The sequence below is a fragment of the Rhamphochromis longiceps genome, linkage group LG5, assembly GCF_057381845.1.
Source record: "Rhamphochromis longiceps isolate RC_006_pf linkage group LG5, R_longiceps_female_GT1.1, whole genome shotgun sequence".
Lineage (NCBI taxonomy): Eukaryota > Metazoa > Chordata > Actinopteri > Cichliformes > Cichlidae > Rhamphochromis > Rhamphochromis longiceps.
Genome location: NC_140561.1, coordinates 4,872,186 through 4,888,613, shown reverse-complemented (window position 1 = coordinate 4,888,613; position 16,428 = coordinate 4,872,186). Strand labels below are relative to the sequence as shown.

Sequence of the window (16,428 nt, the reverse complement as noted above, 5' to 3'; positions counted from 1 at the left end):
AGAAATATTTGTGTATCCCAAAGTGCAACTTCAGTTTTGAAAGGTGTTGCCATCTCGAGTTCAGTGTGTACAACTCTGTCCTACAGCAACAATGACTAGGATGCCGTTTCTACTAGTGGTTAAAATCTACTACCTCTCTGTGCAAAAACAAATCTTTGTGTCCAGTTGAAGTGGATGCTTTTCTTCAGATGTTGCACAATATCAAGAATTTGAAGCCTGTTCACATGGATGGAACACAGTTGTTTTTCCTGCCATTAATTTTCCTTTTTCCATTAAAAAAGTCTACCATAAGGATGGGTCCGCTTATAGGCCCAGTTGTGATAGAATATAACCCCCCCCTCCACACACACACACACACACACGCTTCTGTTGTAGATGGTGGGAAAACAGTTATTTTGGTGTAGTATGAAAGATTTATTCAGTAGGACAAGCTGTAAAATCTATGAAAACAAAAGCCCAAAAAAATTTGCTGTCCTCCACATTTTCCGAAGACTTAACATCTTAAAGTTGATATTTTGAGGTAAACAAGCAAACCTTTTGTTTGACAGTCCCCTCTCATCCCCACTATCCCCTGCATCTGGATAATGTAGTGGTAAGACTAGACACCTTTGGAGTGAGAGTCGCAAGTTCGTTTTCCCCACCTGGTATCCAGTAAGGGTCCTGGCTAGACCCCCCCCCCCCCCCCAATGCTAAAGCCAAGTCCTGGAATGGCGCGGCTATGTCTACAGCCTGTCTGCAGCTCGGACACAAGCATTTCACTACATGTTGTACTCTGTATGAATGTGTATGTGACAAAGGTTGTTTGTTTGTTTGTTTTAAAGCAAGAGCTGGAAAGATGTTGACCTGTTAAGTTCTCTTAACAAAGAAATCCAATAAGCCCACAGTGGTAAAGAAAAAAACAAGCTCATGTCACCCAGTTAAACTCAAAGACATGTTACAAAGTCCTATATCATTCATGTTCAACCCTCATGAACTTAGGCACACGCTAACTGTCGATTTTTATTTTGACTAAAGATTTCAGGTCAGCTGTTTGAGGTGATGTCTTCCTAAACAGTTCATTATCTTTTTGGTTCACCCCGATGTGCAAACCTGACAGTGCACTCTCTGGTATTGTGAGGAGGTATTTCTGCTGCTGATGAAGCCACAGCACTCCAGATGGTGGTAAAACCTGCAAAACAACAGTGGAGGCCTCACATTGCATCACTCGGGACTCTGTATTTGATCAGGTGAATAGACTGCAGATCATACCTGTTTAAACGCAGCTCCTTGTCTATTTCCTCCAGAGTCTTCCCTTTTGTCTCTGGTAGCATGAAGTAGAAGAACACTGCAGCTGCCACAGCAGTCAGCCCATACACAAGAAACATCCCTGACAGGCCAATCATATCTGCAGAATTAAAACACATTTCTTTTTGCTACCATGTTCAAAAACATATTTACACTGTGAGTCTTGATATGTTTTTACTTTGTGTGTTGGGTTCTAGGTCAATGACATACAATTAGGGCCATACGTTTTGAATAATGAAAATAAATAAAGAAAAACAAATTTGCTTCTGTAAATCACAACAGTGGATTTTAAATCAAACAAGTAATCTTAACTGTTAAACTTTGAGCTTTTAAAAAAAATCTGCATTTATAGATTTTATATTTTGCATTTTTTGGTTATTCATTATCAAAAAAATATTAAACTATTTTGTGCAACGCATTTAACTTCAAACTGGAGAGCTTTTATTTTGGTATACCATTAACTTCATGTAAATTGTCCTTCTGCACAGGAGATCCAGCTCATTACATTTCATGCTGAACTTTTAGGGTCAAGGTTGGGTTCATTTAAAAGTCAACATTATAGCTATCGTACTTTTAAAAAAAGGAGAAACAAAAAGTATAATTCTCCATATTTCACACTTTCAGACTTGTTTCCATTCAGTTATAAACAAGTCACTCTGAATTTTCACATAATTAACAGTTAACAAGCTTTCAAGCAGCTTTCAACTTTTATATGCCAGCATGACACCGATCACAAATTCCCATCTCAAGAAGCACAAATAATTGTAGTATTTGAGTATTATCCACAGCCAGAAGCAAAGCTGATAAAAACTGGAGGTGGGAATGAGAGAGTAACTTGCTTTAAATACTACCCATGATAACAGTGGTATCTTGATGCATGCTCAATCATCCAGGTAAGTAAATCCCAAAAAGGTTGATTCTGTTCATCTGGACGTAGCGTTTTCAGTGGGAGAGACGTTTCGTCACTCATCCAAGTGACTTCTTCAGTCTTCTGACTGCAGGTTTTGCCATTCTTATAAACAGTACCTTTGCACAATGACTGAAACCAGCACTACTAATGAACAATGGGCTGTGAGGTCAGTTCCTTGATCATTAATGATGTAAGAACATCACATCAAGAAGGCCCTGAGTAAACGTGGTTATCCTTGCTGGACATTTGTTAAACCTGGGAAGGCACCTAAAGAAAGCTCCAACCGATCCAGGAAAGAAGGACAACCACTGCCTCCTGTGTCAGGAGTATTGGAACAGTTGAGATGCATTTTTTCTAAACACTGCGTCTCTGTGGCTTTTAAGCTAAGGACCATGGTCTTAGACTTGGAGATGCTAATTCTCATCCCAAGCCACTTCACATACAAGTTATAAACAGAACTGTTAACAAAGGACAGCCCTGGCAGAGTCCAACTCCCACCAGTAATGAGTCTGACTTAGCAAGTCGAGCCATTTGTCAGGGTGGGATCACCACTGGTAGCTTAATGTTAGCAGTTAATGTTAATGTTAGCGTGTTGCTTTTTCAGGCATTTAATGTGTTTGCAACAGTGGATCCTTGTCTTTTTGTACATTATATATGAGGTCATATGTATATTCACCACATAATACAATGTAATTACACTTTATTGTATCCAGTACTTTTATTTTAGGGTACGCACTAAATTGGATACAATACAGAGAAGTTTAGCATAAAATGTTAACGTTTCTCCAACGTTGTCTTCCCAGCAGTTTCACCGGATGGCCAGGATGCGCAAGGATGACACGCAAATTCGTGAAGCGTTCCACATTTTTGTGGGTGGCTGTAGCGCAGGAGGTAGAGCCGATCATCTACTGATTGGAAGGCTGGTGGTTCAATCCCTGGCCCTACTCTGCAAATATCCTTGTGCAAGATACTAACCCCAAGTTGCTCTCTGATGCATCAATCAGAGGCTGGGTGAATGTGGCATGTAGTTTAGAGCGCTTTGACTGAGCAGTCCATTTATCATGCATCATGAAATCAATAGATGTAATGAACTTTTTTTTTGGAAGCATTTTATTATTATAATTATTATGATTTTTTTTATTCATTTATTTTTTTTCTGGTAAACTAAAGGTAAACATCTAGCTACTTTAAAACCTATAGTGCTATTGAAACTCCAAGACTCACCAATAACATTCAAAAAGGTGAAGGTGACCAGCAGATTTGCAGCCCAGTTGAAGCAGTTTGTGAATGCGAATGCTCTTCCTTTAACAGCAGCTGGAAATATTTCACTCAGGAGGAGCCATGTCACTGATCCAAAAAAAACAACAAAAAACGTTATGATAACCCACAGGTAAAAATTGTAATGGAGGTAAAGCTATGCTTGACAAATACACAGAAATGATTTAAGCTTTAAATCTATAAAGTAAATAATATTGAATAAATTTACACACTTGGTCCAAATCCAACAGAGTATGCACTGACAGTACCCATCATACACAGGAGGATGATCCAGTTGATCACTTTGCCGTGGACTTTAGTAAAAGTTTGTGGAGTGGGTTCCAAAGAAATGTGGCCGATTTTATCTTGTGTGGTGTTTTTAAAAAGAAAGTGGTTTCCAGCCAGAGACGTATCAAAAACAGAGTAATTGCCAACAGGTGAGTGACGTGCCCGTGTTTCGTTAACGTCAATGTTTTGAGCATTACAAGGTCTCATAGCGGTCACCTGCGAATGTCCACTGAAGAGTCCGATGGTTATTAGGCACAGAGCCATGACAGAGCAGCCTCCGATGAGCAGAGGCCTTCTGCCCACTCTGTCTGAAAACGCCATGGATATCAGAGTAGCAATCACTTTGACCAACCCCAACCCAACTGATGCCAACACTGCTGAGGAGTCACTCTGAAATCCCACTGTGTGGAAGATGGTGGAGGCATAAAACAGTACGTTTGGCTGGCCTGTGAACTGCTGAAAGAGAACTAATCCCAGCCCGATGACAGTCCGAGTCCTCATATTGTCCTGGCGCTTGAACAAGTAGAAAGTGCTGCGTTGAACCTTCTTATTTCTCTTGCTAGACTGCACTTTTGAGTCATCTGCTTCTTGGGCTTCAGTGCTGTCATTTTGAAAGCACTGACTCTGGTTGAAAGAATCCTTACTACTGGAAGGGAGTAAGCAGATGGACATGAGCTGTACCAGTGTTGGTACCACAGCTAGACCAAACATCCACTTCCACCCTCTTTTATAGCCAGACAGGATATAGTTAATGGCATAAGCTGACAGGATGCCCACAGTAATCCCAGCCTCATACAGTGTTACCAGGAAACCTCTGCGGTCTGGACTTACTACCTCAGACACAAAGAGGCAGCAGGACATGGAGGATACAGACATGGCAAAGCCTATTGTGATCCTTCCTATGACCAGTGCTAAGAATGAGTTGATGAGCAGAACCAGGCTGGCTGTCAGGATCATGACATTGCTGATGAGGATGGAGTTCCTGGAGCCATGACGGTCAATTAAGCAGCCGCCAATGATCGAGGCCAGCAAGGCTCCTATCAGCAAGGAGCTGACCAGCACCTCCTGCTGAATGCATGACAGCCTGAAATCAACCTTGAGCTGCAGTAAAGCACCCGATATGATGCCCAGCTCATAACCAAAGACAAGTCCGCCCAGAGTAGACACCACACTGGCCAATGGCGTGATAGGACAACCTGTGAGGAAAGAAAAATTAAGATGGTTAATTTTTAAAGTATAAAAGAAAATGTACTGCCTCCCAAATAATCTCAGTTGTAAGGAATTACACAGAAGAAAACTACTGAACGGTTATAAGATTTGAATCCATTCATTTTATGTTATTTGTGGTAAACTGAATTGGAAACATTCTTTTTCTTTGTGTTTGTTGGGTTAGCGTCTAGAAATAAAGATGGAACTTGAAACAGCTTGGTTTGATGCATACTTAGATGATGTTATTTGGACAAAACCTTAAATCCTTCAGATGTCAGGAGTTAGTTTACAACTTACTAAACTCCTGACATCATCAGCAAGTGGTACTACAACTTCATCTTGCTGATCACGTTAGAACAACAGGTGCATTTTAGCTTTAGAAAGTACCCTAATAAATGAGCCACATTGGTCACTGTGATCAGCCTGTGGTTCTCTGATGTTCAGAATCTATTGATTGAAATGCAAATGAGGCAGAAAAAGATGAAGATGTAAGCTGCTGGAGTTCAGTCTTCCCTTGATAGTCATTTAATTTTCACCTTTGCACCTTTGAGTAATTAAAGATGTTGTGCTGTTCAATAACCATGTTCTGAATGTAGATTCAGGGCTTCAGTGTGAAATGTGAGCTATCAGCAGCTAGAACAATCAAGCAAGCATTTGCACTGGCGGATCACATTAGTCAACACTAATGCATTTCACACAATATTTACACCAATTTACTTTATGTCACAGTAAAAATCAGCATTTGATTGTGGTAAACTGATTTACATAAAATTACTTACTCATTGCTTCTGTCTTGTTATGTGCACATTTAAGCCAGACCATGCAGCTCTAAATCCATCTTTCAGAAGACATTCACTGTAGAGTATATGGGAAACAATAAAAAGATCATCTCCATTTCGTGTACTGTCCTCCTGCTCTGGCACCAACAGGAAGCCCTGCTGACAGAAAATCAAAGGAAGCCCATCAGAGCCTGTAGCAGCACCGCTGCCATGACAACACTTTTGTTGATTACAATGATTTCATTAGGGAGTCCATGCAAAGAAGGTATAAAAAGAATGAAATAAAACATGTCTGTGTAGAAAGCAGTTAGCTCGTCAAAGTATAATTCTGCTAGACATCCTGTCACCTGACAGTGACAAGGCAGTGGAGAATTTGATGTGTCGCTCTGAAATATCAAGAGGGAGAGGAACACCACTACTGTAGTTAAAAAGCACTTGTGTCTCTGCTTACTGACTCTGGAAGACATTAATTATCACCGACAAGCTTCAGTATTCATTAGCTGGAACACTGAACTGTCACCGAAACATCCAGACTTTCCTGACTGGTGGATGAGTCATTCAACAGTTCATTCACTGATCAATAACTTGGACAGTGCTCATAACTAACATACAAAAGACAACGATTCAACTTAACGCTTTAATTGACGTATGTTGGCAGAGTCGTCTGTCTTTTTGTGCTAGTGTCAGTCCAGGGTGTATAAGAGCCTTCTATGAGAATAACCTGACTAGTTTAACAGAGTAACTTTTCATCACTTTTCTTAAAACAATTAATTTTTTTGACAAACTTTTTTGTGTAAAAGGTGGATTAATTTAATCTTTCAATTTATTAAATATTTAAATATTTAAAATCTGCAAGTAGAATGATTTCACAAGTTTCTTTACAAAATTTGCTGTGTTTTTTCGATAGTAAGGCAGTAAATACGTTATACAACTATTATATTTGTTTCCGACTATTATTGCAAAAATAATGATAATAATAATGATGATGATAATAATAGCAATCCACCTGGAATTAAATACGATGTTTAGAAATCTGTAGCACGGCTGGGGTTCACACTTAAAACCATGACAGTAAAAAGTAAAATATTTCCTGTTTAAAACACTTCAATAACATTTTTACTTATAGTTACGTAAATGCCACCATATTTACGTAAAATTCAAAATTCCGTAAAAATTCCTCTTCACAACTCTCTTGCAGCCTATTTTAACGCTCCAGCTTCTTCTGTTGTGGAGAAATGTAGCTCCATTATTCATCCCTCCCACTGTATTTCAGCAAGCACAGTGGGCACGCACGCACACACACACACACACACACACACAGGGCAATCCGCTGTGAATTTATATATTTTTGGGTAGGACAGAGAAATGGACTCACCTCTGGCAGCAGGAAACAATACACAAAAATGCTCCTGGAAAACCTCTGGCCCTCCAGGAAGTTGGGGCTACGTGGCAGCAGTGTCGGATTGCAAAGAAGAATTTCTTGGCCAAGTTTTGACGCCAGAGGTCGTCAGCTATGGAAGTTCCCCGGGAAGGTAATCCAGGCAGAGGATCTGCAAGCACCGCCCACAGCCGGCCAGAGCAGAGAGGAGGACCAGTCCGCTCGCTTTGTCACACACACACACACACACACACACACACACACACACACACACACACACACACACAATAATGACGGAAAAAAACCCAAACCACATTTAACGTGTCTGTGAAAGTGACGTGCTGAGTTATAGTTAACTATTTATTTTATAAGTAGCATAAAGAGCTGAAGAGTTAAAAAAAAATACTCGTACTGCATTTTGCGCGTATTATTAACTGTGATATAATCAGAGATGGGCAGTAACGCGTTAAAGTAAGGGATTACTATTGCAAAATCAGTAATTAGATTACCGTTACTTTCCCGTAGGAACGCTGCGTTACTGCGTTACTAAAACCGTGATTTTTTTTGCGAGAATGTCTCATGACAGTGACGTAAGCAAGTGCGACGTTGGTGTCATCAGCTGTGTGCAGATCAACAATGGATAATATATCGAGTGCAGAGAGAGTATGAGCGTGCAGCGTTTAAAGCGTGGAAGTACTGACCTTACTTTGAGTTTGATTCCATAAAAAATGACAAAAACATTAGTGTCCATCGTGCGTGGGAAGAAAACTTCTTTTTACAGCGAAAAAACCCCTAAACTTCCGAGCAAGCACCGAGTAGCTACGACGTGATGGGAAACTCACAGAGAAACTCGCGCGGATTCTTCAACTGACCGCAGCACACCTGCACCAGGGTAACCCTCCGCCTACCCTGCTCCTGCTTTACAGGTGAAAATAGAGCAAAAGGACCGCTGAGTCTTTGACTTTATTTATTTTCTGCTGTGTTTTACTTGCATCTGTTTGAAAGAGTGAGTGAAAACACAAAAAATATTTTATTTTATGTGCTGGAATGTGTAGAAAATAGGTTTAAATGTTAAACTAATTTATTCAAGTCAGAGAATGTTGCATATAATTAAATGTTTTGCTTGATGCATAAAGTTAAAAGATTAAAACTGATAAAACAAGTTAAAAAAAGAGACTTTTCCATTTGATTACATTTTGTATGATGGATTATGTAGAAAAAGTAGAATTGGGCTGAAAGATCTATCACTTTATCACCTACTCAGGTTGTAAATCGTGTTTTTAAAAAGTAACTAAGTAACTAAGTAATTAATTACTTTTGAAAATAAGTAATCAGTAAAGTAACGGGATTACTTTTGGGGGAGTAATCAGTAATTAGTTACTGATTACTTTTTTCAAGTAACTTGACCAACACTGGATATAATTACTGGTGATGATAGTGATATGTCAGTGCAGTAAACATAATATAGTATCACATAATCTGCAGTGCTGACACTGGAGGTTTCTAGAATAATTAAAGCTGTAGAATATATTCTTACATTTTAAAAAGAGATATGTAAGAAATCTATATACTGTATACACTGTAGGCTTGCCTTAATTAATTACACTATATTGTAGCTGAACAGAAATACTGTTTAACAACCTCTGTTTGTGTGTGCCTGCTATTTGTTCTGGTTTGGTAAACTGGAAATGGTGAAATTCTGCTCTTACTTCATATAATCGATTTAATTTTCAATGAAAATGTTGCGCTGATGGTACCTTAGAAATATGTGTTTAATATGGAATTCATACTGGTATCTGTATCTGAAGTTCAATAGCAGGACCACACCCCACAAATCCCCCTTCCAGTGGTGTGTCTATCAACGCCGACTTCCTGCCACACAAAAGTTTATCATTGTTTTCATGCCCCTCTCCTCCTCTCCTCCTATTTGCCATCCCCTTTTAAATTTATCAAGATCTGGCAGGCCAGGAAGGTGCCATTTGTCTTCAGCCTGCCAATGGATTATTTTTTTGGACAGAATGTACTGTAGAATTATTTTTTTAATGGTTTTGTAGGAGTCTTCCAAAGTATATATAAAGAAGACAATTTGATCTCAAATTTCTAGAAATGAGCTTCACCACCCTCCATGTTGAAACTACTGTGATGTTGAAACTACTGTGGGCAGCTATTTTTTTTTTGTCTAAACAAATTTTAAAACCTGTTTTAAGTTTAAAAAAAAAATTGTTTTCCTTTGAAAATTCTGTCAATGTCTTTTCTTTTTCATAATCCTCTCAGAAATAGATTCAGGGATCTTTGAGTTACTTAAAGAAAAAGAAAAGAAAAGTGATATAACAAAGCCACAGGATTTACAAATTCTACTTTATCCTTAATTTGCTGAACAGTTTTTCATCCTGACCCCATCTTGTATTTTGTCAGTAATGGCAAATAACTCGGAGTGGTTATCAGGTGCCAGGAGTAAAGCTGTTAAATAAAATCATCCTCACCAAACATGACTGCGACAAAGCAATAAAAACAAAAAAACCCACACCCGCTCAGAACTGGGATTGAAGGGTTTAGGTAAGCAGCAGAATGGCCGACGGCTGTCTTCAATTTGAAAATGCTGATATGGATGTAACAGGTTGTATCAATGCAAGCTACACTTAAAATGTTAATACTATTATTACTGCTGGGTCTTGACATTATAAAGTGCCTTTAGGCGACTGTTGTTATGATTTGACACTATATAAATGAATCGAATTGAATGAATACACTAACTGGCCACTTTATTAGGTACACCGTGTTGTACCGCCTTTCCCCTCAGAACTGCCTTAGTTTTCAAAGGCATTGTTTTTGCAAGGTGGTGAAAACATTCTTTGGGGAGTTTGGTCCATGTTGACATGCTGCCATCACACAGCTCCTGCAGATTTGTCAGCTCCATGATTTGAATCACATTCAAAAGGTGGTCTATTGCATTAATAGTAACAATGAAGGCCTCTTTATGTACAGTGAACCCGAGTCATGTTCAAGAAGCCGGTTTTAGATGGCGTGAACTTTGTGAGTCATAGGTTATTTGTGTATATTTTGTGTATTATTTGTGTGTATGTGCTCTACATCGAAAACGTTTCTCTGTATTTATGTGTAGGTATTTTTGTGGTCGCTAGGTGGCAGACGTAAAAAAAGAGCACGGAGGAGGAGGAAGTAAACATGGCGCGGGAGAGCAACATGGCGGTCCCTGAGTTCCTCAGGCAAGCAGAGTTGTTGAAGCAAGGGGCAGAAGCCCGGGTGTACCGGGCCGAGTTTCTGGGAACGCCAACAATAGTGAAGGAAAGGTTCCCTAAACGCTACAGACACCCAGCCTTAGACGAAAAGCTGACACACCGCAGGACCGTGCAGGAGGTCCGCGCCATATTACGGTGTCGGAGAGCAGGCAAGTCCTCCGCTGGTGGAGGTGATCCAATTAGCACCACCCTAAGGTGGTTTAAGAATATTTGTAGCCAACTAACCCACTGGATAGACTGTTGGCTTTGCTGGTCGTGAGTCAATGATTACGCCAGATTGACTTTTCAGCTAAATTGCGTTTATTATCTGAACAACAGACGATATTCAGTCTGCAGAGACGTACACAGCAGCGGTTCTATCTTGTTGGAAGCTTCAGATCTGTGAATATTTATACTTGCACGATGATTTAGTTTTCTGGTTTGTGACCAAATGATTAAGCAGCCAACAACAAAGTGGAATGTGTTTATTCCTTTGCTCGTTTCATTCAAATGCAAGAAAGTGATCCCTACATAACTCATAGTTGGTATATGTTGTGTACAAACCCCTTCTTCTCCACAAGGGGGCACAATAGATGAGCAAATGCTTCCACAGATGTTTAGTCACAGCTTCTGCATAAAGTCAGCTTCATGAAAAATTACAAATTCAACCATTCTCACATTTTATCTCTTATGTTTTGTTGTGCATTCTCAACTTCTGTGTTATCTATTCAACATGGATCTGAACATTTTCTCTAAAATCTGCTCCGCCCACACTGAAACATCTTTTAGCCACACACAAACCTTAATCGATAATTGAATGGTATTGTAGTCACACAAAGTTTGTAAAATCAGACTTTTTCTTCTTCACAGGAATATCTGCCCCTGTAGTCTACTTTGTGGACTATACCTGCCACTGTATCTTCCTGGAGGACATTGTGGGTTCCTCAACTGTGCGTGACTATATTGCATCTGCTCAACAGTCTGACTCCTGCAAGGAGCTGAAGTTGCAGAGGCTGGCCGAGCGCGTGGGGCAGGTCCTGGCTAAAATGCACGATGAAGATGTCATCCACGGAGACCTGACCACCTCCAACATGCTGCTGAGACCCAGCCCAGAGGGAGGAGAATCCGACCTGGTCCTCATAGATTTTGGTCTGAGTTACATCTCTGCTCTGCCCGAGGATAAGGGTGTGGACTTGTATGTGCTGGAGAAAGCCTTCCTCAGTACCCACCCCAACACAGAGGAACTGTTTGAGAAGCTGCTGAAAAGCTACACAGCGTCATCCAAGAAGTCATCAGCTGTCATTAAAAAGCTTGACGAGGTTCGGTTGAGGGGAAGGAAGAGGTCAATGGTGGGGTGAAGATACTCCCCATGTGTGTACAGGGGCAGACTTGTGGAATTTCATAACGCTGAAATTAAGACACTGTTGTGCACAGTCTGTAAATTAACATTATGCAAAAATTGTAATTGAATATAACAATATTTCTAATAAATGGGGCCTCAGATCTTGCAGTTTATGTGGTGATTTATATAAAAGCACCTAAGGTACTGCTCAGTATCCTCAAGGTTTGAGGGTCAGGCTCCCAGGTAGAGGACCCAAGCTTGAAGGATAGACTGCCCGTAGGGGCGAAAGGGAATTGAGACATACATAGATAGATATGTGTGTATATATATCAAGTAGTTTGTGTTCCATGAAAAATGGAACCGGTAAACTGAATTTATGAACACACACACAAGTGGATCAATTTAGTATTAAGAACTTTATAAAACTACTGCATTCCTTTTGACATGAGCACTGATAAGCTGAAGCAGTCATGCAGGATTTTAAAGACGGCAGAAATGAGTGTTTCCTCAATCACGGAGAAGGTTACTTGTAGAGAACAGTCAGCTATTCAAGTGTCAGTTTTAATTATATAGCAGCAAATTCCAACAACGGTTGCCTCAAGGAGCTTTATATTGTAAGGTAAAGACCTTACAGCAATACAGTGAACATGTTGGATGCAGAACAAACTTTGGAATAGAAATTACCAGAAATTTTCACGAGTACCAATTTGTAATGGTTAGACCAAACCAGAACTTACTGGTGACGACATACGTACAGGGTTTTGGGTTTAAATTTCATGGTTGGCTGGAGCCTTTGTGGATAGTGTTTGCAGATTCTCCTTGTGCCTCTTTGGTTTTCTTCTGCAGTTAAAATTCTGAGTCTGAATGGCACTAGAAGTCAGGTAGGCAGGTCAAAGTCCAAGAGGAGGTGCACTATGACTGATAAGCAGACACTTAAGGTGAATGTTTAGCCACCACAACCATGCTTAATAACACAGGATTTGTAACGCACCACGTGATCTTCAGTTAGCTGTGTTTGAATTGTGCGAACACACCCAAGTAAAAACGAATGTGTCACATGTTGCTTTCATTTTTAATTTACAGTGACGGTAACATCTGAGACCCCATGGATCAGCAGCGTATTACAAACATGACGATTAAACTCATGGTTCTTGCCTTGTACTGTAAAGGTGAGTGTTTGTCAGTGTTCCGGCTTGTAAATGACAGCTCTGTCCTTTTCGTTCTCAAAGTCTACATGACTCCTTCCAGGTTCCTTGGCTGAGATCACCAGAGAGCTCAGTGTCTTAGTGGGCAATGAGGTAACGCTCAGCTGCATGTTCGACACACCGCATAAGCTAGTGGAGTGGAGTGCTCTTAGTATTGAATGGAACATGGTGGACAAACACGCAAAGAAGAGCATGGTGTACACGCTGGAAGATGGAAGAGCTCATGTGTACAAAGAAGGCTCTGTGGTGAATGAAACGTGCCTGCGTCAGAGTGATGCGTCGCTGCAGCTTCATAATGTCACTGTAGGAGATGAAGGACTGTACACCTGCAGAGTCATCAACCCTCTGATCTACACAGAGTCCACTGCTCTGAAAGTGCTCGGTACGCCTGAGAGTTATATGGGCCAAGAAAGCCACAGTGTTTATCTAGCTTAATAATACAAAAAAGGAGGAACTTTAACGTGAAGTTGCAGGTAATTTAAAAATTGACATTTCAGATGTCAGCGAGCTTCACCAAACAGACAAGCTGCAGGTTATTTTTTGTTTAAGACATCACGCTGTATGAAATTTATGCATGCATGAATTTATTCTCAAAGTTTAAACAAGGTGACCCTGTGGAACAGGCTGAACTATAAAAAGGTAGTATTCTCATAAGATTTACAGTAATATATATATATATATATATGTGTGTGTGTGTGCACAAACAGTTGCCTGCAAACCTAAATGAACTGTCTCAAAGTTGTAAAAATTCCAGCGTGCAGCTTATCAGCAGCACGGTATGGAGATCTGCCAGTTGTGTTTGCTGCTGGAAGATCCCACTAGTGCTCTACAGAGCTTCCATGTTAAGCTTTGATAAATGAAAATAACAAACTTGGGCTGTACTGAATCCTGTACAGTGGTCATTCGTTACATAAGCGATGGATGGGTGCAGCTAAAGGTGGTTTTGCATCTTGGCTTAGTTTTTGTTAAATAAATAATGGCGTAACATGCCATGTTAATCTGTGATTGTCTTTACTGGATATTTTTATTATGCCTATAAAACCTTAGCATTGAACGAGGGTGTACTTTCTTTTTAAGAAAATTACCCAACTGCTCACTTGATTAATAATAAATGTGTTACTGAGGACTTTATGGTCTTCATAGCTTCAAGACCAAGATGCACAAAACAATTAGTGACATTATATCCATTTTTGTGCAAATTGTCGAATTCAAGCACAATCATTTTAAATAATTTTAATGATAACAATGTAATATCTGTTTCTGAACCGTACACCTTCAGCTCTGCCTTCAGTGTTGCTCCCAGAAAAGGCAACAGTGAGAGAAGGACAGGAGAAAACCATACAGTGTGATGTAACAGGTTTCTACCCAGAGAAAGTGGCTGTGACGTGGCTGATCCAAAATGGCACCCAGACCATCCATGCAGGGTTGGGCCAACTGTCCCGTGTATGCAATGAGCTGGCTGTACACAATCCAGATGGCACCTACAGCATTCGTAGTGGCATCACGCTGCACTCCTCAGTTCTAAGGGGTGGAGAAATACATGTCATCTGCCAAGTTGAGCACCAGACCTACAATGGTCTGTACAACCGATCTGTAACACTGGCTGTTCAAGGTGGGATTTTATTCATTTATTCTTTGGATCGCTTGATTTCATAGATACATAGTGGTATACTGTAGCGCAGGTAATCAGAAGATTGATAGTTTGATCCCTGGCTGCTCCAGTCTGCATGGCAAAGTATCGTTGGACAAGAACCAAAAGTTGCTCATTGGCGTATGAGTGCGTGTGAATGTTAGACAGGAAGCACAAAAAAGCAAAGTACAAAGCAAAAGCGCCTGTAGTTCACTTGAGTTTTCCAGTAGAGAAGAAAAGCACCATATAAGAACCATTCCATTTAATATTTACTATGTTACTTTCATGTGCTTTTCCTTCAGCTCCATCAGAGCCGCTTCACAGTACAGCCACTGTGATAGCTGTTACAAGTGCAATAACTTTGCTACTGGTCACCTGTGTTACTGGAGGATCTTTATATCTCTACAGATATTTTTACAAAGGTATGTATCAACACAAGCACATTTCTTTTGTTAAATTTTGATAATTTGCTTTGCTTGGTCTTATTTGAATGCGATAATGTCAGATGTTCACATTAAAGATGTCTACAGATTTAACAAATTTGGCAACTATGTGTAAATTAAGGGAAAAACTACAGCTTAAGATGTAAGCCTAATCTTAAAAGTAGAGAGGGTGTTCTTTCCCAAATCCAAACTGGAAGCTGGTTTCACAGAAGAGAGGCCTGAAAGCCTCCTGTTCTACCCCTCCCATTCTACTTTCAAATACTTTAGGAACCACAAGTAAGCCCGCAGTCTGAAAGTGAATTACTTTGTTGGGGTGATACGATACTATGAAGCCTTTAAGATAAAACAGAGCCTGATTATTCAAGACCTTCTATCTGATGAGAAGGATTTTAAATTCAATTCTGTATTTAGGGAGCCTTTTTTATCCCTTTATTACCATCCCTTTAAAGTTTTACCTAGATATCATAAAGTTTGTTTGATTTTGAAAAAGTTTGATTTCATTAAAATGAAAAGAAAATGCTGCTATTTCTCTTCACAGTTCCATTTAATGTTTCGGAAATCAGTCAGCCCAACATCATATACGCTCAGGTACCCACAGAACTGAAGTGCACCATTCAGGGAGCCACAAGGTGGGAGCTCAAAGTGAAATGGTTTAAACAAAGAACCAGTCCAGACTCAGTGATTCAGTCAGAGTCAGGTTCTTCAGATTCCCTGCTGGAGACTGAGGATCTCAGCGAACAGGCTAGTCTGCAGTCAGATGGCAAAAATCACACATCTCTCCTGCCTGTATTTCTGACTGTTACTGAAGACCAAACCAAATACCAGTGTGTAGTGTGGTGCAAGGACAGGAGCTTCAGAAGGGAGACCACAGTCAAGGTTAAAGGTGAGTAGTTTTGGCTTTGGGAGCAGATTATCAGACAGGGCACTCTGAGAATTCAGCTCAGTGGGGAAATCCTCAGCCCGGTTTCATAAGAAAACATGTTCATGTGCACACAAACTGTTACGTTTTATGTGAGTGTGAGCATGGATTTGTAATTAAAGTTCTTTTAATAGGGAGGATATTTCATGACAGAAGCATGATGTTTCAGAGAAACACAAAGTATCACACTGAGAAAAGAAAGCTATTCTTCCCAAACCACAATCTTTTTCTAATTATAAGTTTTTAATCCCTAACCTCAAACAAGCTGTTTGAAAATCTGTGATGTGTATGACTTGAAATTGTCGTACACAGCACAGTGGCAAAAGTTTTTAACTCCGCCCCCAATTCCTCTTATCACTAAAATGCAACCTTTAAAAGTGGGAAATATTCAATATGTGCAAATGGACATGAACTGGTACAGAAAAAAAACTATAAAATTTGTTTCCAGGAACAAATAACAATAGATTAAAGATTAAATATTACAACTATTTCGAGAAATGTCATGAGACTGTGTTGGAATCCCATAATGCCATGCATCCTAACTAAAA

At 39.9% G+C, this 16,428-nt stretch overlaps 3 protein-coding genes and 1 pseudogene across 5 annotated transcripts in view; 3 read left to right on the top strand and 1 right to left on the bottom strand.

The window, feature by feature from the left end:
* Positions 1-16,428, top strand: part of LOC146669067 (uncharacterized) — a 576,742-nt gene that overhangs the window by 554,656 nt on the left and 5,658 nt on the right. Inside the window, exons 1-6 of one of the 2 annotated variants that reach the window (XM_085405514.1) lie at positions 11,986-12,621; positions 12,767-12,852; positions 12,932-13,270; positions 14,168-14,500; positions 14,821-14,940; positions 15,500-15,844. In XM_085405514.1, coding sequence (XP_085261640.1) covers positions 12,789-12,852; positions 12,932-13,270; positions 14,168-14,500; positions 14,821-14,940; positions 15,500-15,844 — 1,201 coding nt within the window. In that variant the 5' untranslated portion in view covers positions 11,986-12,621; positions 12,767-12,788. Of the gene's footprint in view, positions 1-11,985; positions 12,622-12,766; positions 12,853-12,931; positions 13,271-14,167; positions 14,501-14,820; positions 14,941-15,499; positions 15,845-16,428 lie in introns of those variants that run through there. The other variant, XM_085405515.1, reaches the window with a different exon arrangement.
* slc2a10 (solute carrier family 2 member 10) lies at positions 380-7,933 on the bottom strand. 2 transcript variants are annotated; one of them, XM_085405487.1, is made up of 7 exons: positions 7,807-7,933; positions 7,103-7,330; positions 5,728-5,886; positions 3,685-4,935; positions 3,419-3,541; positions 1,249-1,384; positions 380-1,168 (listed from the first exon to the last, which is right to left on the bottom strand). In XM_085405487.1, exons 3-7 carry the CDS (start codon positions 5,768-5,770, stop codon positions 1,072-1,074), a joined length of 1,650 nt encoding a protein of 549 aa, XP_085261613.1. In that variant the 5' UTR covers positions 5,771-5,886; positions 7,103-7,330; positions 7,807-7,933; the 3' UTR covers positions 380-1,071. The 2 variants fall into 2 exon arrangements, with proteins under 2 accessions (XP_085261613.1, XP_085261612.1); XM_085405486.1 differs by having other exon boundaries at positions 5,728-5,883.
* LOC146669070 (U6 spliceosomal RNA) lies at positions 2,909-3,063 on the top strand (annotated as a pseudogene).
* tp53rk (TP53 regulating kinase) lies at positions 10,254-11,851 on the top strand. The gene is made up of 2 exons (XM_085405517.1): positions 10,254-10,511; positions 11,212-11,851. Exons 1-2 carry the CDS (start codon positions 10,289-10,291, stop codon positions 11,697-11,699), a joined length of 711 nt encoding a protein of 236 aa, XP_085261643.1. The 5' UTR covers positions 10,254-10,288; the 3' UTR covers positions 11,700-11,851.

Coding starts and splice junctions, on each gene's coding strand:
- tp53rk (XM_085405517.1), top strand. CDS start 10,289: ATGGCGCGGGAGAGCAACATGGCGGTCCCTGAGTTCCTCAGGCAAGCA. Junction 10,512..11,211: donor ATTACGGTGTCGGAGAGCAG/GCAAGTCCTCCG, acceptor TCTTCTTCACAG/GAATATCTGCCCCTGTAGTC.
- slc2a10 (XM_085405487.1), bottom strand. CDS start 5,770: ATGGTCTGGCTTAAATGTGCACATAACAAGACAGAAGCAATGA. Junction 4,936..5,727: donor TAACAAGACAGAAGCAATGA/GTAAGTAATTTT, acceptor CTTTCCTCACAG/GTTGTCCTATCACGCCATTG. Junction 1,385..3,418: donor CACCTTTTTGAATGTTATTG/GTGAGTCTTGGA, acceptor TTAATTCTGCAG/ATATGATTGGCCTGTCAGGG.